Below are 26,277 nucleotides of genomic sequence, written 5' to 3' on the forward strand. Positions count from 1 at the left end.
TTATGCATCTCGGTAAAGCAGCAGCTTCATTGTCCCCCGCTGAGCCGAGTTGCGCTGATCTGTGTGGCGGGAGTCGGCGACCGTGCCTTTGTTTCTCCATGATTCATCCTGCTTAAGTGGAAATGGCCGCGCCGCCCCGCCGCCAAAGGAGGACCGTCGTTCCACCGCTCTGTCACTTGCTTGCGGCACGGTCCACCTCGCCTTCAGTAACTATGAACACGGGGGATCCGTATCGGGTGCCTTCCCTCGCAGGACCGCTTCCCCCTTCGATCTGTTTGTTTGTGCCTCTGCTTCTTAATTATTCCGAGGTAGCTGAATCGTTTTAGCCGCTTAAGAGGCGGAGGAGCACGGGCGTCAGCGTGCCGAGGTAGAGGCGGACGGCGCACGGGTGCGATTTGCGCCGCTTTGTGCGCTTATGACAGCAGCTCTTCAGCCTGCTGCTCACATCCTCTGTAATTCCATCGCACAAGGCCTGTCCTACATGCTGGCTAATTCATCCTCCATAAATGCTAATTGCTCTGATAATTGTGCTTTAATGAGAAAGAGGCTGGCAGCCAGCAGTAGGCAGTGCAAACGTCGTTTTCCCCTGGCAAACCGAAGTGTTTACCCGACACGCAAACTCAAATATCCCCGTCGCATCGGGCCGCCCCATGACACGCGCGGTATTGACCCAGATCGGTGACAGGAAGTCACCGGCCTGGCAGCTGCACAAACTTGTGCCACAGAGGCGTCCGACAGTATTTACACCGCCGCTGGCAGCCAGATTATTTGCCCACAGGTGAAACCAGACCAGGCCCACAGCAGAGAGCAAACAAAGACATCGGCTCTCTGCCCACATAGGAAGGAGGTCTGAACCACAGCCACAACGGGCTACAGACGGGCATGAAACGGCGGCGTGCGGCAGCGCCGGGAAAGCTCCCTGCGCCCTGTCAAAAATACCACGCTTGGTAGTCGGACGCAGTGCCCTGGTATATAAATAAGACAGCAGTCATGGTGCAGGCATGGCATGCCAGAGTCAGGCGCCGCTGTGAGCCTGCCCTCAGAATGATACAGGAGAAAGGCAGTAGCAGCTAGGATGCATATGGAAGGGGGGGGGGGGGGAGCAGAACTCCCTATAGGGCTCATTAAATGCCTCTCAACCTCCCGCACTTACCCTGTGGAAAATAACCACAGGAAATAAGAGAGAAAGTGCAATGGGAAAGGGGCCACATGCAAGCTCATGCATAGATAAAGACCCCCAGCGAGGGGCAGGCTCTACCCTACATGCACGCGCTGCCCTTATTGCACCGATTTTCTCAATGGAGCTCTTTGCCTGTTTGCAGCGCCACCGGTTGGGCATTTAAATCAAGGCACCTGCCTCTTTAATCCTGCCCAGGTGCTCTGGAATGTTACCTTACAACACAGACTGTAAACAGAGGTGTCACCTGCCCATTTAATCCCGCCCAGTCACCATGGTATCTTATTGAAGAATACAGACTGTAAACAGAGGGGTCACCTGCCCCTTTAATCTCGCCCAGTCACCATGGTATCTTATTGAAGAATACAGACTGTAAACAGAGGGGTCACCTGCCCCTTTAATCCCGCCCAGTCACCATGGTATCTTATTGAAGAATACACTCTAAAAACTTACAAACAACCCAACATGGGTCATTTTCTAACCCAACTTTGGTTGTTTCAACTCAGCAAGGTTGGGTTAAGGGCTTAACCCAACATGCTGGGTTGCGTTTTAAGCCCAAATTTTGGGTTAAAATGACCAAATCTCTTGGTCAAAATCACCTCAACACTGGGTTGAAAATGAAATCTGTAAGTCTTAATTGTAGACTATACATTATAACTTTATCTATGCTGAAAATCAATTTAAGGCTCTTAAATGCACCCAGCCACTCACCAACCCAAAGTAAAACAAAGTAATACACAAAAAGACTTTTATTCCTTAAGAATGGAATTTTTTCACTTTTAAGATTGTAAAAGATCAAAAAAAGTAATCAAAAAGTAAAACGGAATAACTCCCAATTAGTCTTTCATGAAATATTGACATAGAGGATTAATTGAAAGATTAACATGTATGCGATTAAACTAGTACACAGTACAAAAAAGTTCAGAAAAAAAAATCACATTCACATTAAATCACATAAAAATATGCTGAACTTCCAATTACACCTTTCCATGGAAGTTAAAAATATATAGAAAAATCAATTTTTAGATCACGCTAAATAACATCCAATTTTAGGCTTCTGTAGAACTGAATGTGTGATTGAAAAATCAAAAAATAACATTTTAATTTTTTGCAGGATATGCATTGGGTGTGAGCTATGCTAAAACGTGTGCTCTCACCATTCGTATTGCTGGGGACTCATCTCCAGGTAGCTCATACACAACAGTTTGCAGGAATTCCCATACTTGTGCACACTGCTTGAGATATTTAATATCAAAGACATAGAATGCTTTGAAACAAACGTCCACAGCCCCCAGCAGCGTACTCTGCTCCAGTGCCTGTCCATTGATTATCACAAAGGCTTGCGAGCACATGGCATTTTCACCGAGCATCAGAACAAAGGGGCATGGTTGGCTCTCCTCGGCTTTGCACAAGTATTCAGCCATATTGGTTCCAACCTGTTTAATAGAAATTATATGAGGCTACACAAGGAATTTGACAGTAACGTGTGCAGTTCACAGCAGAATGAATGACCTCAAAAGATGTCCCCAAAAGTAGGGAAATTTCAGGTTTTACTACACATTGGGGACAATTTAGTCCTCAAATGTGATCTATGCAAATACACACACACACACACACACACACACAAAATCAGCTTGACTTACAGGCTGTAGATGAATGAAAGCCTTTCTGGTTTCTGTGAAGCTTGGTTAGAACATTTTTCTCCTGAACTTGTATGCTGATGTTGGAAGTATCACTGGGAGCACTTGTAGCGCAATGTCGCCTTGTATGCCTGCAAATTAAACAAATCACATTATTACCAAGACAACTGGCAATTATGTATAATTTTACATTTGTGAAAATAACTGATAATGTCATATTTCATTTTGTATAACAAATAGAGTATAGTTTTCCTTTTACATACAATATGCTAAACTGCTATACCTGCTGACAGAGAATCAAAGTTTGAAATCAGATGTAGAGCTCGCTTCTCTCTGCTTGCAAGCTGAAGGATCTTCTCTTTGAAGACTGGCATCCAGTTCACAGTGAGCTTTTCACCACAGTTAGGGTACAAAGTTGAGAAGTCCTGAGAAATCTACAAGTACAAGAAGGAAGACGTCAAAGCAAATATTACGTGGGGGAAAAAAAAGTTTTTACTAAATATAAACCAATCCTGGTCTATCATTTCCTCTGTAAAAAAGACAGTATGCTAATGCCAGCTGCCAATCATAAGGTCACAATAGCAAAAGGAAGTCAGGAGAGAAGCTGGCACAGAACACTAACGATATGTGAAGAAATATAGGTTAAGGAACAAAGAAAACCTTGCCTTCCAATAAATGAAATGGAAAAGCAAAAAGAACATTAAAACAGGTTGCATAAAAACTCATAAATCTGTTTAAAACTTTTTTTTGCCCCACTGAAAGAGAGATTATATATTAAACAGAAGAAGGTGATATGCACATACCTTCAAATTTGGGAATTAAAGATGCTAAACTCCATTCAATCAGCTTGGTTCTTACAAAGTTATCCATGTCACTGCATAAAAAATACATTTTAACATTGTATGAAAAATTCTTAGTAATTGATGAAAACTAGATGCATCCTACAGCTAGAAATAGAGCTAAAAGCTCGATATTTGCATGATCCGTGTCGAGTTGATGTGCTGTAACGTCTATCAGCCTAATTTATCAAATTCAGACAGTATTTAGTAGGCATTTTACCGTCGCGTCCTTTCCTTAAAGTTTGTTAATTTTGTCCATTTGACAGTAAAATCTGAACTCTGTTAAAGCATAATGGTGTGAGGAGAAAAAGGCGGCTCAATTTTTTTTGAAGGTGGCTCACAGCCCCAGTACTTTTGGCGCACTCGCAGGGCTCCACAGCAGGCTTGACTGAAAAAGATCGGACGATAACACAAGGCTAATATAACAAACTGAATTTAAGTTAATGACAATATATTCCTCAATATACCAATAATGTTAACGTCCCCCCACTTTAAACGTTCTGCTTTCCACAGACCTTTACGGAGCCCCTAAGGGGACAAAGGAGGAGAAAAAAAATGGCAGAAGAAAAAAAAAGAAGTCATGTTTTGCGTTATAACCCAAAACCTTTGCGTTATAACCCAATGCAACAATAAAATCAGGTGACTAGCCTACTTTTGGTCATTCAAGTGCAACTTCCAAAGCCGCCGTTTGCATGATGTGGTTGATCCCCGCTTTGCTTATTAATCTAATTTAATGGTTTAAAAAAAACTTTAGAGTTCAGTGTGGTAAGATTTGATTGTTTAATTCATAATTTGTCATTTGTAAAGCAAGCCTTGGTAAAGTTTCAGTAACATTGCTAATTAATGCTAATCTGTTGAGGTTGATTTAAGCCTAAAGAATTGTTCGTTTTTTGTTGTTGTTTCATGTTTATAATAAATTAATATAATTAATATAAATCAAACGCACATCCTCTTTTCTCACATGAAGTCCAGTTATTCTGCATTTTGCATACATCCATGAATGCAAAACCTGCTCGCGAATAAAGTTAATTACATCACCAAAGTCGGAGTAGTTTTTCCATTGGAATAATCCCCTTTCACATAAAATCCTCTTAATCTGCCTCAGACTTATGTGAACATCATGCCTAGATCCGAGAACAAACTGAATGTCCATATATTGTAGACCAAGATCAAAGTAAAATTCGGTTAAACGCTCCATGTTTTCCATGTTTACACTGACTGATTACTCATGCATATTTCCAGTTCAAAGTCACAACAGTTTTGCCTTTTGTCGCAAAAGTTTTGGGTTATAACACAAAACATGACTTTTTTTTTTCTTCTGCCATTTTTTTTCTCCTCCTTTGTCCCCTTAAGGGCTCCATAGACCTTTAAAGTGCATTCACAGTTTTTGTGAGAGTTCTCTTCAGACATTTTTAAGCGAAACAAGACGGCTAAGTTAACTATAATATTATTGGTTTAAAAATTAAGATTAAATCATCACAAACACAGAAGTATAAAAGTATTCATTCGGTACACGAGGAATGCGTGTTCCGTCACAGCCCTAATAGCCATAACAGCAAGGTAAACTTGAGAATACAAAATAACTCACTTGTTCTATAAAACATGATATAATAAATTCGACTAAGTTAAAAATTAAAATATGTACTTATATGTATGTAGTATATGTGTTGTGAAAAAAGAAAGACTTACGTATAAAGTTACAAATGCAACCACTTTGAACAGCACCTCTCCCCTGCGTTGGCGTGCAAACAGTTACGTGACTCCTGTTCCCCTTCAGGTCCGCATTCTATACCTAGCAGGCTGGGTTACAGGTATTAAGGAATTGTCAACCCTATTTGGTTCAAAAGTGCTAATCCAGCATCCTCTACCCAGCATTTGGGTTGTTAAAACAACCCAGTGTTTTTAAGAGTGTACAGACTGCAAGCAGAGGGGTCACCTGCCCCTTTAATCCCGCCCAGTCACCATGGTATCTTATTGAAGAATACAGACTGTAAGCAGAGGGGTCACCTGCCCCTTTAATCCCGTCCAGTCGCCATGGTATCTTATTGAACAATGCAGACTGTAGGCAGAGGCATCACCTGCTACTTTAATGCCGTTTAGTCTCCATGGTATTTTATTAAAGAATGCAGATTGTAAAAATAGGTGTCACCTGTCCCTTTAATCCCGCCCAGTCGCCATGGTATCTTATTGAAGAATGCAGATTGTAAACAGAGGTGTCACCTACCCCTTTAATCCCACCCAGTCGCTATGGTATTTTATTGAAGAATGCAGACTGTAACATGAGGCATCGCCTGGCCCTTTAATCCTGTCCAGTCGCTATGGTATTTTATTGAAGAATGCAGACTGTAACATGAGGCATCGCCTGGCCCTTTAATCCTGTCCAGTCGCTATGGTATTTTATTGAAGAATGCAGACTGTAACATGAGGCATCGCCTGGCCCTTTAATCCTGTTCAGTCGCCATGGTATTTTATTGAAGAATGCAGACTGTAACATGAGGCATCACCTGGCATTTTAATCCTGTCCAGTCACCATGGTATTTTATTGAAGAATGCAGATTGTAAGCAGAGGCGTCACCTTCCCTTTTAATCCTGTCCAGTCGCCATGGTATCTTATTGAAGAATACAGACTGTAAGCAGAGGGGTCACCTGCCCCTTTAATCCCGTCCAGTCGCCATGGTATCTTATTGAACAATGCAGACTGTAGGCAGAGGCATCACCTGCTACTTTAATGCCATTTAGTCTCCATGGTATTTTATTAAAGAATGCAGATTGTAAAAATAGGTGTCACCTGTCCCTTTAATTCCACCCAGTCGCTATGGTATTTTATTGAAGAATGCAGACTGTAACATGAGGCATCGCCTGGCCCTTTAATCCTGTCCAGTCGCCATGGTATTTTATTGAAGAATGCAGACTGTAACATGAGGCATCGCCTGGCCCTTTAATCCTGTCCAGTCGCCATGGTATTTTATTAAAGAACGCAGACTGTAACATGAGGCATCGCCTGGCCTTTTAATCCTGCCCAGTCACCATGGTATTTTATTGAAGAATGCAGATTGTAAGCAGAGGCGTCACCTTCCCTTTTAATCCTGTCCAGTCGCCATGGTATTTTATTGAAGAATGCAGACTGCAACATGAGGCATCGCCTGGCCCTTTAATCCTGCCCAGTCGCCATGGTATTTCATTGAAGAATGCAGATTGTAAACAGAGGCGTCACCTGCCCCTTTGGTACCGCCCAATCTTATTTAACAATGAAGACTTTAAGATGAAGCATTATCTGCCCCTTTAATCCTGCCAGGTTGCCATGGTATCTTATTGAAGAATACAGATTGTAAATTGAGGCATCACCTCCCCCTTTAATCCCACCCAGTTGCCTTGATATCTTATTGAAGAATACAGACTGTAAGCAAAGGCATCACCTGCCCCTTTAATCCCACTCAGTCGCCATGGTATCTTATTGAACAATGCAGACTGTTAGTTGAGGCGGTCACCTGCCCCGTTAATCCTGCCTAGTTGCCCTTGTATCACTGAACAATGCAAACTGTTAATGTCATTAACTTAAACTGTCCCTTTAATCTTGTCCAGTCACTGTGGAGGTATCTTACTTAACAATGCAGACTGTAAACTAAGGCATTGCCTGCCCCTTAAGTCCCACCTAGTTGCCATGGTATCTTATTGAACAATGCAGACTGTAAGCACAGGCGTCACCTGCCCCTTTAATCCTACCCAGTCATAGTGGTATCTTGTTGAACAATGCAGACTATAAGCAGAGGTGTCACCTGTGCCTTTAATCCCACCCAGTCATCGTGGTATCTTGTTGAACAGCGTAGACTGTAAGGTGAGGCATCACCTGCCTCTTTAATCCTGTCCAGTCAACGTGGAGTCTTACTGAACAAGGCAGACTGTAAGCAGAGTCGTCAGCTGCCCCTTTAGTCCCACCCAGTTGTCGTGGTATCTTATTAAACAGTGCAGATTGTAAGCAGAGAAATCACCTGCCCCTTTAATCCCACTCATTAGCTGCAATCAGTCGCTGTGGCATCTTAGAGATATCCCCCTGGACCTTCTGTGACACTGGTCAGTGCATGACAGCTCCCTAGGGGATTGTTTTTGTCAGTGTTTCCTGAGAGGAGTTGACCATTGTCAGTTTCACTCTGGGAGTCACCTGATGCCTGCATGACTCAGTGCATGCTTGATGCTGTCTATCAGAGTGCATGAACCCTGTGTCACCCAGTGAATTGTGATTCACTTATGTAATGTCTCATGTTACACTGGCCATGATAATTCCAGACACTGTAATTTACTATATTTACCATAAAAAAATTATTGTACCTGAGTTGTGCAAGACAGAGTGATTATTATATTATTTTTCTTGATATTTTAACTGCCGTTAACTTCGATTCTTCCATTTTAATGCTCTTTCTTGTATTATGTATCATTCTTCCTGCTTGTTTTCTTTCTCCTCCTCTCTTCTTAATTTCACACACAATCACACCATTTCATTCAGTCACACCATCCCATAATGCCCTGCCCCCCCTGGGACCAGCAAAGCATTGCTAAGGCAACCAGCAGCAAGCTCCGCTAAAGAACTCGTTGCCATGCCAATGGTGCTGACTGCGTGCAAACTGACGGGGAGGGAGGAAGGGAGGGAGGGAGTTAGGGAGGCAGGGAGGGAGCGAATGAGTCGGGGAGGAATGATGACATGTATGCTGGCCGCCACCTTCACGCGGCCGTACTGTACACGTCACGGCCTGACAGGCCATGCAGCGGTGCTGCCAGCTGATGAGAGCAGGGATCTGCAGCCCTCTTCCACTCCACCATCTCACCTGCCCTCCGCTCAGTGCAGACGCCCCCTACAGGCGCACCTTTGTAAATGTATATGAATGCATGTATGTTAGTATGCATATACATGCTTCATATGTTATGGGAGTGGCTCACGCTGTGACTGCATCTGCATGTCTCTCACTTAGCTGATGCTCTTATTCAATCCCACTAACACAGATGGATATTTTGTCTTTAAGCATCATGCATGACAGATATATGAATATATTATACCTATATATATACAGCCCAGCAGAGGAACCGTATTAATACTGTGAGAGAGCATTCTTGTGGATGAATTCCATAGCAGAATTGCTTTTCTCTAGCGCAGTAGGTAACGGTCTTTGTGCTGCTGTTGGTTGGTGCTGTGTGTGCATCAGTGTGTAATGTGGGAATGAAACATTGTTCACTGGTTTAGACTCAGGAGACCTGGTGGGTGGTTTTTATTCGGTATACTGCAGTGTGTATTGCTAACTGAGTGCATTAAATTATTTTGCAGCTTTCTCTAATCCAAAGGGCCTTCTTGTGTGTAACGTAACTGCTAATTGAATTCTAGCACTGGTTTGTTGGATTTATTTCTTTGATTGTTTTTTTTTACTCTATACTGCCATTTTTGAGTATTGATCAGATACATTACTCATAAACTAATTACAAAGAGCAATTAATAATGTGGTGTTAATAATTGTAAGGTGTTACATTGTTTTCTTAAATAATTAGCAATTAACTAAACTAAATGATTAATTTCAGTGCAGTTTTAATGTTTTGTAGGCTGCATTATTAAGCTGTAATAAGAACATAAATTTGCCGAATCAGTGCACATTTGTGCCGTGATCCATTTAAAGCTTATGACAGGCTCATTACTGACTTGTAACTGTTATGGCAGCAGTATTTCTCAACTGCTCTGTAAAGAGAAATTAATTAGGCGGCAGACTGGACAACCTGCAATACTGGTATTATTTGAAAGTTTTTTCTGTAATGAAATATCATTTATAGAAGTGTCAGTTTCCTGCACAATGAGAGTAACGGAATTGAACATATAATAATGTAGACCTTTAAGAGGTTAATACAGCACATATCCGTGTCATTTTTACCCCTTTAATTCTTGCTGCTGTATTTGTCTAAATACACAGTGGTTTGTTATTTCGCCGTAGTGATAAATCACTTTAACATATTTATACTCCCAGCATATTTTACACAATGTCTCCCCCTAGTGTCCCTGAGACTGCCTGGCATCAGTAAGAGTGTTGTAGCACAGCATAGGCATACAGGACACATCATCACCATGCACATTTATGTATAATTCTTACTGGAACAAGACTCCAAATTATATACAGTATATATAATTTGCTGCTTGACGACTCAAATGGTAATCCAATTTGTATAAATTCCAAAGCAGTTTTACAGTCTTTCTGCCGACATAGTATGGAGCATGTCTACAGTCAGGGGAATGACAGCATGATCCGTGGAAATCCTGTAATATCCAAGCACTGACCTGCAGCACTTGCCTATTCATCACCATGCAGTAAAAGCCGGACGCACGCGCAGGGCTTGACGCCAAGATCTGCTTTATTGGGATGCACATCGCCATGGGCGTCGCCACCATTAAATCTGAGGGGGACGTGTCCCCCTCACATTTCATAATTATTCATTTGGACCCCCCCACATTTAACATAAAAGATTAGTCTTATGCCAGTGTGTCCCCCCCCCCCCCCCCCCACAATCAAAATGCTTCTGACGCCCCTGCACATTGCCAATGGCATCTGACACAGCTACGAGACTCAAGATATGTTACAGTCTGTGTTCATGCCAGCTCTCCTGCTCCCTGTTTCCCCCTGTTGGTCAACCAGCAGAAGTGCTTGCGGTTCAACCCGGATTCCACAGTGTGGTGCGCCAAACAGCAGGTGCTGTGCTCACTCACGGAGACGCTCCGAGATGTGCTCAACTACGGCCTCTTCCAGCCGGCCACTGACGGCCATGATGCCAAGTTCCTGGAGGAGGAGAGGTTTCTGCGGGACTACCCACAGTCCTTTGAGAAAGGCGTGCCATATCTGGAGGTGGGGACTATTTGAACACTTACCCCCTGCTCCCAGCAGTTCCAGTCAACCCATTAGGCAGACACCGAGGGTGCCATCTTCTGGGGGAGGGGGGGGGGTCAAATTAACAAGCCAATTTTAGAGCCAGCAGAGGGTCACTGGTCCCTAGATGGTTTTAGTACGGATGTAGTCGTGTCTGTTTGCACCATTGATGACTCCATCATTGGTCTTGTCTTCAGTCATTCAAGATACATTATCCTTTCCCTTAATTACCAAATGTTTTCTTTTTCAGTTTCGCTACAAGACCAGAGTGTATAAGCAGACAAATCTGGACGATAAGCAGCTAGCCAAACTGCACACTAAGGTATTCTTCTAATGTAAATATAGTGTCTGCTAATATGTGTGTGTATGTGTATGTTTGTCTCTGTGCAGGCGCTGTGATGTATGTGATATACAGCAGTCATTTCCCCGAAACATACTTCTGCAGAAATCTCTTTGCATCTTACATGTCAGGGTAGCTTCTCACCTATAATCTGTAAATAAAAATGACTAGACTTCAGTGGATCGTCTGACTCACCATGTCTCTCTCTCTCTCTCTCTCACAGCTGTGCAGGTATTACCCAGAATCCTCTTTTGCAAACTGAATCGTGTGTTTTGCTGACTGGTAACCCCTTCATCTCCTCACAGGCCAGCTTAAAGAAGTTTATGAGCTACGTGCAAGGCGGTATGCTGGAGAAGATGGCAAAGTTATTGGACAAGGGGCTTGATCCAAATTACCACGATTCTGATAATGGGGGTAAGGAAAAAAATATCTATAAACAGACAGCAGGGGGGGCATAACATCTTGGTAGGTGACACTGTTGCCTCACACCTGAGGTTGGGGGGTTAAAATCCCACCTCCACTCTTTGTGTGAAATGTACACAAAATGAAGACATGCGGACAGACTAATTGGTGTCTCTAAACTGCTCAAAGACGATGAGTGAGTGTCTGTATATTCCTTGTGATGCCATCCCATCCAAGAAGGGGCGGTGAGAGGCTCAGCAGGCTCAGTGCGTGGGACCGGAAGGTCACTGGTTCGAACTCAACTGTTGCAAAGTAGTCACATGTCTGTTGGCCCATTAGCAAAGCCCATAACCCCAGGTTCTGAAGATGGGTGCCCTTTGCTGCAGTCCCCAAGATTACTCTTGTCATTGTCTCATGTAGATCAGGTTTGGGAAGCCGAAATGAGAATTTCCCCAAAGTGGTCAATAAAAACCCGTGACCCTGATGAGGATAAGCAGCTGGAAGATGGACAATGAGAATTAGTTTTGAGCGTTTTAGACGAGGTCCGGGAAGCTGAATGTATGTGTGAAGAGACCATAAGTCTGCCAGCAAGTTAGCTGCATGTTTAGGTCCCCATCTGTAAAAAGAAAAATATTACCACAGTCTCTTTTCAGGCTTATCAAATAAAATATACGAGAGAAGGTCTGGTTTAAGGGTGATAAACTCAGACAGGGAGTTGGCCTGCTAATATTTCAATTTTGTTTATTATACGGTGGTCTTTTGACGTTTATCCTGGTTTGCTTATTGAGCTCTTATATTTCATGTCCACCATTCTGCCCCCTGACACTTCCTGTCTTTAAGAGACAGCGTCCCAGAGACAGTGTCCCAGTTCCTGTTTCCCTTGGTATGTCGGTAAATGACTGTGTTACGCCCCGCTGTTGTCCTGCCAACTCCACTGTCCACAATGGGCAGCAGCTGCTCTTTGTTCCAGCTGATCCTTTAATTAATTGAGCCGAACTGAACACTGGATTTAATTCTGTGTAGGATTTGGTGAGTTTTGGCAGCTCTGGAGTTCTTCTGAAAGGTTTCATTCAAGGTCTAATTTATCATTTGTGTTGCCAAACCACCTCAACCACCATCATCCTTTAGATGCAGAAGAGCAGCAGCTCTACTTTGAGCCCCTCCTGAATGTCTGAGCTCCCCACCCTATCTCTAAGGCTGAACCAGGACACCCTGTGGAGGAAAGTCATTTCTGCTGCTTGCATTCGTGATGTCATTCTTTCGGTCACTACCCAAAGCTCGTGACCATGTGAGAGGATAGGAACACAGATCGACTGGTAAATCAATAGCTTTGTCTTCCGGCTCAGCTCTCTCTTCACCACAGCAAACCGGTACAGTGTTCAAATATCTGCTGACACTGTACCGATCTGCCTGTCCATCTCTCGTTCCATTCTTCCCTGACTTGTAAACATGACCCCAAGATACTTAAACTCATCTGCTTGAGGTAGTAACTCATCCTCAGCCTGAAGGGGAAAATCTATCCTTTTCTGACTGAGAACCAAGACTTGGAGGTGCTGATCCTCATCCCAACAGCTTCACACTCAGCTGCACACCGTCCCAATTCATGCTGCAAGGATATAATTCTGTAATTCTGTAGTCACCATACTAGACATCCTGGCATAGTCCTTCCCAGGGAGGCTGAGGAATGTGATCCTCCTAAAGTTGGAACATACTCTCCAGTCCCTATTCTTAATGAATGGGGCTACCACCCCAGTCTGCCCGTGCAGAGAACTCATCCACTCCCAGAGCCTTACCACCAAATAGTTTTTTGACTGCTTCGGTGACTTCAGCACTAGCCATAGGTAAGTCCTCCTCTGAGTCTTTCAGCTGCACTTCTTCCAAGGAAGGTGTATCAGTGGGATTCAGGAGGTCCTTAAAGTACTCCTTCCACCACTATATCCTCAGTTGAGGTCAAACAGCTCTCCATCATGCTGTAAACATCATGGGCTGTTTCCCTCTCCTGAGACATCTGAATGTTTGCCAGAATCTCTTAGAGACTGACCGTAAGTCAATTTTCCCAGGCCTCACCAAATTCCCCCCACACCTAAGTTTTTGCTTCCTCAACTGCCAAAGCCACATTTTGTTTGGCCTGCTGGTACTTGTCAGCTGCTTCTGGAATCCCACAGGCTAACTAAGATTGGAAGGCCTCCTTCTTCATCCTGACAGCTCCCTTCACCGCTGGTGTCCACCACCGGGTTCGGGGATTGCTGCTACCATAGGTACCAACAACCTTGTTCTTGGAAATCAAGAGTAACTCTACCGGAGGTATGAGTTGAAGATCTCCCGAACAGGAGCCTCTGCCAGATGCCCCCTGCACACCCTCACTATGCCTTTGTGTTTACAGTTGTGGCCAAAAGTTTTGAGAATGACACAAGTACTGGTTTTCACAAAGTTTGCTGCTTCATTATTTGTAGATCTTTTTGTTATATGTTTCTATGTTATACTGAAGTATAATTGCAACCATTTCATAAGTGTCAAATGTTGTTTTAACAATTACATAAAATTTATGCAAAGAGTCAATATTTGCAGTGTTGACCCTTCTTTTTCAAGACCTCTGCAGTTCGCCCTGGCATGCTGTCAATCAACTTCTGGGCCAAATCCTGACTGATGGCAGCCCATTCTTGCATAATCAATGCTTGGAGTTTGTCAGTATCTGTGGGTTTTTGTTTGTGCACCTTCTTGAGGATTGACCACAAGTTCTCAATGGGATTAAGGTCTGGGGAGTTTCCTGGCCATGGACCGAAAATGTTGATGTTTTGTACCCCAAGCTGTTTATCACTTTTGCCTTATAGCATGTTGCTCCATCATACTGGAAAAGGCATTGTTTGTTACCAAACTGTTCTTGGATGGTTTGGAGAAATTGCTCCTGGAGAATGTATTGATACCTTTCTTTATTCATTGCTGTGTTCTTAGGCAAAATAGTGAGTGAGCCCTGCTGTGAAGCATCCCCACACATGAATGGTCTCAGGATGCTTTACTGTTGGCATGACACTAGACTGATGGTAGCGCTCATCTTTTCTTCTCCAGACAATCTTTTTTCTGGATTCCCCAAACAATCGGAAAGGGGATTCATCAGAGAAAATGACTTTACCCCAGTCCTCAGCAGTCCAATCCATGTACCTTTTGCAGAATATCAGTCTGTCCCTGATGTTCTTCTTGTAGAGAAGTGGAGAAATGGCTTTTTTGCTGCCCTTCTTGACACCATGCAATCCGCCAAAAGTCTTCGCCTCACTGTGCGTACAGATGCACTCACACCTGCCTGCTGCCATTCCTGTGCAAGCTCTGCACTGGTGGTGCCCTGATCCCGCAGCTGAATCAACTTTAAGAGACAGCCCTGGTGCTTGCTGGACTTTCTTGGGCACCCTGAAACCTTCACAACAATTGAACCTCTGTCCTTGAAGTTCTTGATGATCTCATAAATGGTTGATTTAGGTGCAATCTTACTAGCAGCGATATTCTTGCGTATGAATCCCTTTTTCTGCAAAACAATGATGACTGCACATATTTCCTTGCAGGTAACCATGGTTAACAGAGGAAGAACAATGATTTCAACAACACCTTCCTTTTAAAGCACCCAGTCTGCTATTTTAACTCAATCAGCATTACAGTACACAGTGATCTCCAGCCTTGTCCTCGTCAACACTCTCACCTGTGTTAACGAGAAAATCACTGAAATGCAGTGGAAATTGGTTTTTTGGGATTAAGTTCATTTTCATGGCAAAGAGGGACATTGCAATTAATTGCAATTCATATGATCACTCTTCTTAACATTCTGGGGAATATGCAAATTGCCATCATAAAGAAAAATAAATATTGGTATCATTCTCAAATCTTTTGGCCACGGCTGTACCAAACTGGTGTTTTCGATTTCAATCATCGAGGGTGCTCTGGTACCAGGTGCATTTTATGAACAGACTTGTGATCAGACATGGCATTTAGCACAGAAGTCCGATAATAGAGCTTTGCTTGAGTTAAGTTTGGGCAGGCTGTTCCTCCCAATTACACCCCTCCAGATAACTGTATGGTATCTCTCTACCTCGCATACAAACCCAGTCTCCTTTCCCACAAGAGAGTCTATATTCCATGTCCCTAAATTCCAGTGATCAGGCTTCCAGGTATCCAGTGAGCTCCCCTTAGGCCTGACTTCAGGACGGGGCCCAAGTGTCCCCAATCTGGGCAAAGTTACATGGTCCTTATTGTTTTCCTTCGTGGGGTTTTCTGAATTTCACTTTGTCTGTCTGACCTATGACCAATATGCCTTGTGAAACCGTACCAGAGGCAGCTGCCTCAACATAGCTCCTAGGATCACAGAGGCACACAAACCCCTCCACCACGATAAGGTGGTGATTTGTGGAGGGGCAAAATCATCTACCTATTAAATTTTTCCGGGATCTTAAGCAATTTGAAGTATTAAGTTGAATACTGATAGTTACATTAAAAAGTTGGAGAAAAAACAAACAAGAGAGGCTCCCAGGGCCCAGATTATGAGCCCCTGGTTTTACTTCTTCGTAATACTTTGTCACTGATTTTTTGTTGATTTTTTGTTAAAGTGCACTGATCCTTTTAAGACCAAAACAAATGCAGGAAATAATGCAAAAACTACTAGTAAGCCTTCTAATAGCAAAAGGTCCACTAGTATTCATTTTGTTTATTTTTCTGTTGTTCTGTTTAATAAGAGGTATAAATTAGCATAAATACACATATAAACATGGCATTGTGTTAACAGGAGTCCTGCAGAGTCTTGAACATTTTCAAACACCTGGGGCCTCATGTATAAACGGTGCGTACGCACGAAAATGTTGCATACCTCCGTTTCCATGCTCACGTCGAGATGTATAAAAACAAAACTTGCCGTACCGCTACGCACATTCTCACGGCAGCTCCAGACATGGCGTACGCACGTTTCTGCTTGGTTTTGTAAACGGCACATGATTTTTAATCAGTTTGTAACAATAAAACGGTGCAGAAAATGACCAAACTATTACAACTACTATGGCAGCTCTTGCGTTATTGGAAGACATAGCTTATGGAAGAATTAGTAGAGAGAGCGTATTCATGGGTATCATAGTGATTTCTTGGCCCATGATGATGACTGGCTTCTACAGTAAGTCGATTCAGATTTCCAAGAGCAATCCTTTTGGAGCTGTGTGCGAAACTGGGGCCAGCATTACAAAGGCAAATGATGAGGAATTGCGCTATACCTGTTCCTTTACAAGTTCTGTCCACTCGCGGGTTCTTAGACACGTGTTTTTCAGCGAGAACTTGCGGACCGATTGGGTATTTCTCAGTCGACACTGAGTTGCGCCATGCCAGCTGTATGGGACGGCATAATTCGCTTGTCACCCAGATATATAAAATTTCCTTGCACTGTGGTTGAACAGCGCAATTTGCAGCGATGTCCGATTTTCCCAACGTAGTCGAAGCTATCGACTGCGCGCGCATTGCTATAAAGTCACCCTCAGAGAACGAATTTGCTTATGTAAATTAGGGTGACCAGATAATCCATGTCAGGGAGGACACTCTGAGCTAGGACAGGAATTGTAAATTACCATTTCAATTAAACGGACTTGGATTTCACTTGAGCACCGAGTTCTTGCTGTGTGTTGATTGGTCAGTCTCCTATAAGCATGCATGTGTCACTAATGCTAATGTAAAACAGCTGGATGAGTCTTTCAGTCAAGGAAACAAACCAGTCAAAGCACAAGAAGAGCTGAACTCTTTAGCCGAGCACAGGAGCCTTTTAATTTGGAAGTAGTTTGTAAAACCCGAAGTAGCTCAAAGTGTCCTCCCTGACATGGATTATCTGGTCACCCTAATGTAAATAGAAAGCACTTTCACTCTATTAATGTACTCTATTAATGCACTGGGGGCACCTCTTGTACTATTGTCTGTAAGAATAAACAAACAGAATAAACGAAAGTAACACCGCATCTGCGTCCTACGTGTTATTCATAAACATGCAAGTAATTCAAACAAGTATGGTACGAGAAAAACTCACCCGCGATGACATCGGCGTCCCCCTCACCCGATAAAAGTGTGTCCCCAATCATCGCAGCAACTTGTTGCTCAAAGGGTGTGAGACCGGGAATTCCGCTACCTCCGCCTGTGCTGCTAAGACTCTTACGGTGAGCGGCCGCTCGTTTTTTCACGGCGATTTTAATGTCCTACCACTTCTTTTTAATTTTGGCCACCGTGCGAATTTCGGAACCAACACTTTTAACTGACTCCGCCACGCTGTGCCACTCCGTCAACCTTCGTTTATTGCTGATGCCACTTATACCACCAAATAATATCACTTTTCTTTTCTCGATTTCTGTTAACATGACCTCCACTTTGCACTCGCTGAAATACTTCTTTTTCCCTCGTGGTTTATCCATTGTTGTTTAAGAAAAACATAGAACAAAGCGTGCATTTATACAGATTTACATATGCCAATATACATAATTATGGGCGGGTCAAGGGGGTGGCTGTGGGCTCGTTCACATACGTAAAATTTCGCGCTCATTGGGATTTATAAAGGGAATGTACGTAGATCTGTGCTTACGCAAAGTTTTATGCATCTGGATTTTTTCTTGCTTACGCACATTCCTAGTTTTGTCCGTACGCCATGTTTTAGTGTGAATTCTATGCACGTCGTTATACATGAGGCCCCTGGTCATGTATTTGATTGCAGGTTGCTGCTGGAATCCTTAGGAACCAGAACGCGGTACTTTTCAAATGTGTAACATCTGTATTTTGTTTTGATGTTGGTGTATTTTGTGTGTTTTTCTGGGGTGGGGCAGAGACACCCCTGACTTTGGCAGTGCAGACTGAGCAGGCCAGCGCAGAGGGCATCAGGCTCCTGGTCATGGGCGGCGCACACATCGATTTCCGGGCCAAGGATGGACTCACGCCCATGCACAAGGCCGTCAGGAGCCACAATCATGCTGGGCTGCTGGTAACCACCTCAGAACCACCCGTATATTACTGCTTTCAGCTAGATGGCGCTCTGTCATTACTGGGTTTGTCAGCAGGTTTTTGTATTCAGAGATGCATATACCTGGGTTGCTCATTGGATAGCACTGTTGCCTCACACATTCAGGGTTGTGGGTGTAAATGTCTCCTGTGTGTAGACTCTGCATGTTCTCCCTAAGTTTTTCTAGTTTCTTCCCATAGTCCAAAGACATCAAGTTAATAATTGCCATCTCTATATTGCCCCTATTGTGTGTGTATGGAATAACATCCCATCCAGGGTTTACACGAGGCTTGTGCCCTGTGCTTCCTGGGAATGGCTCAGGGATAAGTGGTTGGAAGATGGACTGAGGGATGGATGGATGGATGGATCATATACAATGTTTTCCTGAAGCATTTTTCCTGACGTAGTTTGTTCAATGGTGCAACATAGTGATTTTCTTGGAATTAGCAAACTTTCAGTCAGGGGTCCACATCTTGGCCAGCAGGTGCTGCGACGCTCGTGACAACGTTATTATTGTTCTTAAATACATATTAAAAGACATCACATTGCAGCCGTAATAACTACATCGCTAATTGAATATAATGTACCTCCATTCAGTGTAGACAGCGTTATTGGCATGACGGATGACAGCATAGTCAGATGTGTCATATTAGTCATAGTTATTTATAAAGCATAGCTTGCTGTTCTGCTGCATTTGGCCCATTACTGCAATACTACATAGAAATTACCAAATTTTTTGTCATTCTGTCTCATTTTGGTTCTATTCAAAATTTGCCTACATCTTTCTCCTTGTACTTATCCGTTTGCTGCTTTTTCCTACCTGTATATCTCCTCCTGGTTCCTTTGTCTTTCCTCTTCCCCCTTTGTTTCATCTACTCCCCGCTGCCCCTCATGCCCCTTCATGCCCCTGGCCCACTCTCTCTGCAGACCCTTCTGGCTCTAGGGGCATCGCCAGACTACAAAGACCGCTGGGGTCTGACCCCGTTGTACCACAGTGTGCTGACAGGGGGCGATACCTCCTGCTGCGAGACGCTGCTGTACCATCGGTCCAAGCTGGGAGTGAGAGATGAGAATGGCTGGGATGAGATGCACCAGGTACCCCCCCCCCCCCCGCCCCCTGTGACAGTGGCCCCCTGCTTCTGGGTGGAGTAGAGTGTCTCGTGTCTGTTGGTGCATGTCCGTGTGTGTGTGTGGTCTGATCAGTCTCTGTGCTTTGCTTATCTGGATGCCTGCTCTGTGTTCATCTCGAATATAATATGCACCCGTAGCATCATCACTCCGACTGGATAAGGAACTGGATTGGTGGTCCTGGCACTAAGCGGCTTTTGGATTTGACACTCAGGGGTACGCCTCGAAGCTGCTAATCGTTAGCATTGATGCAACGACACACCAGGGTGGCAGAGCTGCCTGCTGCTCCCTCCGTTTGATGCGCTTGTGGAGACGGGTGGCGACTTTGCATAAGAAATGGACGAAGGAGCGCTCTAAGCTAGGAGCAACTGCCTCACTCAAACAGAACAAGCCGGGTAACATTAATTATTCCGACAGGCCGAGAATACATGTCCACCCTCCAAGAAAATGACGTAATTATCGTCAGCAGCCAATACTGTACCAATCTGTCCGTACAAGTTAGAAGGAGATCTGAAAGGATTATATGAAGCTGTCATTTGCGATTTCGCCTTGTGGCTATGAAATAAAACCCCGAGGCCAGAAAGGCAGCATAAACCCTGTGTGAGCATCAGCCTGCTTCCATAGTGCCTTTGAATCAACCCCAAACGTCCAGTCTCACAAAGTCGCCGTGCAGTATTTCTGCAGCGTAAATGCAGTTAGCGCGAGTGTGATTAAATGCGCACATTTAATACGCCGTGTATTTAGTTAAACGCATTCCAGTTAACTGCCTCTTTTTCAGGCACCCAATGGCACTTGAACTTGCAAACTCTTGGTTTATCTCTTTAACGGCATTTGAGTCTTTTTCTAAAATTCAGCCATGTTGTGAAAGTAGCGCTGAGGCCCAACGATAATATAATTTTCAAAATGATGCTGCAGCCCTGTGACTGGTGCATCACTTTGTTAAGTGCATGTGCCTCGGTGTGCACAGATTAGCACCTGAGCATACTATATCATTTTGTGTGACCCCTGCACCGTTGCCCGTCTGTTCTGGGTGTTTCTCTGTTCCCTGTGTGCTTTGTGATTTGTGGTTGTGTGGCTGGATTGGCCTGCTTGCCTCTTTCCCGTGCTCGCCAGTCTCCGCTTATCAGATCACGCCTGTATCTTTGTGTCCAGCGCCGTTGTCCTCTGACTTTCTCAGCCCCAGCCACACCCTGCTTCCTCTCTAAGCCCTCTCTCGCTCTCCACTTCCGTCACCATCCCTCTCACACTCACCCCTTCCCACCTCTGCTACCCCACCGCTCCATTAGTTTGCACTGCCACACTCATCTCTGTCCATCTTCTCTTTCCCTCTATTCCTCTGTCTGCATAGCTCAGGGACGAAGAGGAGTATGGGATGCAAGAGATACACAAGGTACTCATCCTTCCATCAGTTCATTAATCCATACCTCCATTTCCATCATCACGCCGTCATCACACACGTTGTTAAAGTTGGCCTGCTCTCGGTCCATGAAGGTAAATGGCAGTGGTTTCTGGTTATGGAGATGTCGGTGTCTCGATCCTGACTCTCGCATTGCGCTCTGAGTGTGCATTGGCGCATGTTAACTGCTGTTGTTTAGCGCAGTGCCTCTCCTCGTCTGTACCTCTGTCTTTGTTTATATTCTTACTTCAGCTGCTGTGAACCCCGCCCTCCGAATTGCAGGTCCCTCTTATTCACTTGCAGTGTATTACTGAATGATTGAAGTGTTTTACAGGGCAATTTGACAAACACTGTATTACCTCTGGTTTTCTTCTCAACTGTTTCTCTCTCTCTCCCTCTCTCTCTCCCTCTCTCTCTCTCTCTCTTCTCTCTGCCCATCTCAGTCTCCCTCTTTGATAGACCTTACAGCTTTCTTTAGTCTTACCTTTAACCTTTGCCCTTCCTTTTTTTCTGAAACCTGGCCCCTTAACTGTGTGATTTCATTTCCTCTTGCCCATTAACCTTGCCCTTTGGCCCTGCCCTCATATCTGCGTGACCCTCTTTCTCCCAGGCCTGCCAGAACGGCCACGCCCAGCATCTGGAGCACCTCCTTTTTTATGGTGCTGACTCCAGTTCCCAGAATGCCTCTGGAAACACCGCCATGCACATTTGCGCTCTGTATAACAAGGTAACAGGCGGCTCCCACAGTGTGAATCTGCGATGCGCGCACATAATGTTGAATATCATTATTCCAGCTTCATATTCATCTTGCTGAAGGCCAGGATAGTATCCAGCGGTGCAGTTTTACTGAACTGGACCTCCTTGTCCCACGTGCTGGCAGCAGTGATCTCAGATGAAGATTTATTGGCATAATTACATGGTGGTATTATGGTCCAGCTGTAAACCCTGTAGATCACTCCAAATCAGAGGCGCAGCACCTGTAAGAAACAGCTCAGGCTGCACTGTTTCGGGCCGACGGCACCGAAAGATTGGCACAGTACACCGGCAGGGCTTAAAGCAGCTTAGATGGAAGTGACTCACCCTGCCGCTGACTGATTGATTCTGATCCAATCAGGAGAGCTGCGTCCGCATCCTGCTGTACAGAGGAGCAAGTAAAGAGGCAAAGAACAATAATGGGCAAACCCCTTTCCAGGTAAGTGAGGGAGTCACTGAAGAGACGCCTTCCTCTACTCTTTGGCCATGACACGAGCATTAGGCAATGGCGTGAATTACTTTGAACAGAAAATAAAAACAATATTCTTTCGAAACTCGAATAAGAACCACAGAAATTCTGTCAGTTTATAAGCAGGCATCCTGTGGACCGCCGCGTCTGTGCCGCCTTGACTATAAGGCCCCGAGGTATTTCTATCAAAGCAGTGCTCACTGTGTAGCGTTCTCTGTTTCTTCCAGGTAGCTATCATGTCCGGCCATTTTGAACTGGGAGAGATCATCAAAATCCACAGCGACGCAGACGTAGGTGAGTGTCTGTGCAGTGTGTAGTGTTCCCCCAGTGTAACTCTGTAAAAGCTAACTGATCGTACTTATCCAGTACTATCTGTTTGCTCTGTGCACAGTGGGCTCTGCCGTCACTGTTTTCTGTTGTACTTGTGATATGAAAGGTAATTGCTGTTTTTGTGTGTGTTTGTCTTGCTGTGCTCTTGTCCTGTTTTTCCTGAGTGTTCCATGTGTACTTCTAAAGCTTGTTACATTGTATATTTCTCTTTCTGATTATAATATGGCCTTCATGGCCAGCGGTGGCTGCTGGCTTCTTTCATTATTTCCTTTCCTATTCTTTTGGGATTTGTAGCCGCAAATTCACATTCCATCTGATGTCTATACCTTTTCACTCCCTCCCATCTTTCAGTGCCCTTTCTTGAGACACCCAAGTACGCCCCCCAGAGGCTAGACAGTGCCCGCACGCTGGCCCTGCCCCGGCCACACCCCCTCCTCCGCGCCAACAGTGACAACACCATGAACGTGCCGGATTGGATGGGTCCCCCCGGCGTTGCCGCCAGCAATGCCGTGTCAGTGCAGGTATTGTCCGCCAGAGGGCGCTATCCTCTGATAGTTAATAGTGGTGTGTGACAGCACTGTGATTTGCTGCCACCATTTTTGGCCTCCCCCCAGGGGTACAAGAACCCGAGCTCATCACGCAGTTCCAGCAGCCCCCGGGGGGCTCGCACCCGCTCCCCGTCCCGGGGGAGGGGTGGGGATAAAGAGGAGAAGGGCCGGCAAACTCGTGGACGGCAGGGGTGAGTGGGGAGTGAGATGTGTGGGGGGAGGGGGGCAGGTCATGCTCATGTGGTTGGTTCACCCCCCCGCGGGCTCTGTCCTGGACACTGACCCGGCCCGTCTCCCTCCCCCCAGGCCCATGTCGGCCAATAGCACGGCGTCTGCGGGGGGCCAGAGGCGACGGCTTTACAGCGCTGTGCCGGGACGTGTCTTCGTGGCCACACGCTCTCACTCTGCTCAGGGGGACCGAGAGATCAGCATCAGCAAGGGGGACAAAGTGAAAGGTTAGGTGGGACCAGGGGACAGGGGTAGCGCGAGTGGGAGGGAGAGTGTATGTAAATATGGCAATTCTTTCACTATTACAATTACAATTACAATTACAATATTATTATTATTATTATTATTATTATTATTACTTCACCTGCTTTTTCTGTGTGTTCTCTTCATATGACTGCATAGATGTACTCACCAGTGCCATAAAAGCAAGTATTGGATTGTAGTTTATCATGGAATTAGAAAAAAAATAAAGCGACAGGCGGAATCGCGGTGTGAGTGAACAAGAGTCCAGCCTCTGGCATAGTAACCGGGCCGGTGCTCCCTGATCTCTCCCCTCCCCTCCCCTCCCCTCCTCTCTTCTCCTCTCTGCTCTCTGCTCCCTGCTCCTCTTGGCCAGTGCTGAGCGTGGGCGAGGGGGGATTCTGGGAGGGCACGGTGAAAGGCCGCACGGGCTGGTTCCCCTCCGACTGCGTGCAGGAGGTGCCGGCGCAGAGCCAGGACAGCCGCTCAGGTCAGTCACGCTCAAGCGCGCGGCGGGACCCGGGCACTGCTGCCATGCCAGCGCCACGTGGGGCGCCGTGATGTCAGCAGCAGCCGGAGATGCCAGGATGGCCAATGTCACATTACTGGGTAGGGGAGGGGGTTTCGGTCAGCACCCCCACCCCCCATTTTTAGAAATCTGGTCGGGTAGGTGAAGCCAGTCACTGAGGCAGCTCTGCAGTGTGGTCAGCGGTGGCGGGTTATGGACCTGCTGGTGATGCCGGCCTGCTTGCGTTTTGCAGAGAGCCGCAGCGAGAAGGCGAAGAAGCTCTTCCGGCACTACACAGTGGGCTCCTACGACAGCGTTGATGCCCCCAGGTAAGCTGCACGCCACCGCATGGCGGCTTAGTGCTCATCCGCGTCTCGAGGCTCCTACTGTCTGAAATGCTGTGGAACCTGCCTTCTCGAGCTTGGACCCCGTGCACCACCCCGACCGCGCCGCTGGGAAGGTGCCTGTCAATGACTTTGTATAAACGACCGGGACTGTATTCTGACGCCTGGTGGCTGATGTATGCCTGTCTGTCTGCTCCGTGCTGGATCTCGGCTGAACAGATAGGATGCTTCTGTCCAGTTGTGATAGTGATATTAAGTGCAGTCGCGCTGCTGTTCCGTACTGAGGGAGCTTAGCGGCATGTCGGGTCCCGCTGAGAGCCAGCTGGGTCATGCCAGCTTTCCCGTCGCTTCTCCCGGCTTGCGTGGGCTTCCTGAACATCACATGACTGCGGTGTCTGTCCAAACGGCCGAATCAGCAGCGTTGCTTTGCCCGTTTCAGATGCGTTGATTCGTCACCAGAAGCGCTCTCAACGTTCTTTGTTTAAATGCATTGCGGACAGATCGTGGGAGAAACCGAGCCAAAGGAGAAGAAAAGCAGTCCGCGACTGATCAGGTTCTACTAAACTGCATCCTCTCTGTGTTTCGGGACCAAACTGTCATGAATAATCTGGACCTTTCCTCTGTATTGTCATTGGTGCCAGACAGTTTTTACAATTATCTTGAGCAGCCTCTCCTTCCCGATATCGACTGATTTTGAGTTCTGTGGAATATCAGGGCAGTGCTTTGTATACAGGATTTTTCAGGCTGATATTATGATTGTGATCCATTCGGATTTTTCAGGTCCTGACTGTATCATTTATGCCACACACAATCACCATCCGCAGAAAGGAAACCTAGATGTCACATTTTTCCATAAAAATCCCCAATCGGTTCTACGGTGTGCCGCTCAGGACAATCGGGCAAAGCATTTGTTGCTGTGTGTTTTGCATGCAGGCTCAGTGCCTTTGGCATGGTGGATATGAATGCATGTATGTTTAGCTGTTTTCTGTGAGGCCTTGCATAAGTTCCGCTGGGCGTACAGATGTTCCGCAAAGCAGTGCTGTATGGCATGTGCCGGGGCCGCGGTGTAGACGCTGCCGTTGTGGATATGGCACGTTAAGCCGCAGCGATAGTGCATTACGCCGCCGCGTCCTGCAGTGCTGTCGTCTCGCGTTGCTGCTCCGTGCCCCGGGAAACCGTGCTCCATCAATATGACCTACACTGCATGATGTAGCACTGTGCCACTGCCCCTGCAGTGCAGACACACACTCACACGCACTTTACTGGCTGCACGGGCGACTCACGCTTTTCTCAAAGACCGGCGCGGGATGTTCCGCTCGACTGTTCGGCTCAAACTTCTTGCACTATCTTGCTCTTCATCTTTTTTCTTTTTTTTCTTCTTTTTTTGATTGAAAACCCCCCTCTCATTTATCCCCTTTCATATCCCTCCATCTCTCCCTCGTTCGCCTAGATCAGCCTTTCGCTAGTCTGGCGGTTTTTGATCGAACGAGAAAAGAAAACCTAAACCTGCCCAACTGCACCCCCCCCAGCCGCACCCCCCGCGGGGTTTCCATCTGGAGGTCGGCAGCTGAAGGGCGGTGTACAGGACAGTGTGCAGGACCGTGCGAGGCTGGCGCTGTGGTTCAAGACCTCGATGGCACCCTGTCACACACACACATACACACACACACACACACCAACGCATTAACTACAGCTAATTATTCAAGTGATGCCTGTAGTATCAGGGCTGATGCAAGTGTGTAACAAGAACTGAAGGTTAAAATGCAGCTGGTTCGCTGTTTACCAACATCCCGACCTGGGACTGCTGTAGCACAGTGACTAAGGTTTACTGTCTGCCTCCATACCTCTCCTCTACTCACTCTATTGCTCACAACTGGAGTCAAGAGAGTCCTTGAGCCATTTGTCCTTTGTCTGGACAACATTATCCTGTGACTGGCCAAGCCATTCGTTTTATTTCATTTAATTGCTCATTTGCTCGGCTTTTAGTCGGTACCCAATTATGACCGGTCGTTTCGGTTAAATTGCCCTCGAGACAATTTTTTTTCCCTGAC

The 26,277-nt window shown here is 45.6% G+C and overlaps 1 protein-coding gene across 8 annotated transcripts in view; it reads left to right on the forward strand.

Moving 5' to 3' along the window:
* Positions 1–26,277, forward strand: part of LOC111836527 (SH3 and multiple ankyrin repeat domains protein 1-like) — a 76,460-nt gene that overhangs the window by 22,599 nt on the left and 27,584 nt on the right. For 5 of the 8 annotated variants that reach the window (XM_023797878.2, XM_072712649.1, XM_072712647.1 and 2 more), the window contains exons 4-17: positions 10,319–10,525; positions 10,797–10,868; positions 11,192–11,300; positions 18,110–18,264; positions 19,210–19,377; positions 20,759–20,800; positions 21,417–21,533; positions 21,921–21,998; positions 22,256–22,322; positions 22,710–22,879; positions 22,973–23,097; positions 23,213–23,361; positions 23,751–23,864; positions 24,136–24,211. In XM_023797878.2, the coding sequence (XP_023653646.1) occupies positions 10,319–10,525; positions 10,797–10,868; positions 11,192–11,300; positions 18,110–18,264; positions 19,210–19,377; positions 20,759–20,800; positions 21,417–21,533; positions 21,921–21,998; positions 22,256–22,322; positions 22,710–22,879; positions 22,973–23,097; positions 23,213–23,361; positions 23,751–23,864; positions 24,136–24,211 (1,649 nt within the window). The remainder of the gene's footprint in view (positions 1–10,318; positions 10,526–10,796; positions 10,869–11,191; positions 11,301–18,109; positions 18,265–19,209; positions 19,378–20,758; positions 20,801–21,416; positions 21,534–21,920; positions 21,999–22,255; positions 22,323–22,709; positions 22,880–22,972; positions 23,098–23,212; positions 23,362–23,750; positions 23,865–24,135; positions 24,212–26,277) is intronic. The other 3 variants (XM_072712643.1, XM_072712645.1, XM_072712646.1) reach the window with 3 other exon arrangements.

Source organism: Paramormyrops kingsleyae, chromosome 5 (genome assembly GCF_048594095.1).
Source record: "Paramormyrops kingsleyae isolate MSU_618 chromosome 5, PKINGS_0.4, whole genome shotgun sequence".
Lineage (NCBI taxonomy): Eukaryota > Metazoa > Chordata > Actinopteri > Osteoglossiformes > Mormyridae > Paramormyrops > Paramormyrops kingsleyae.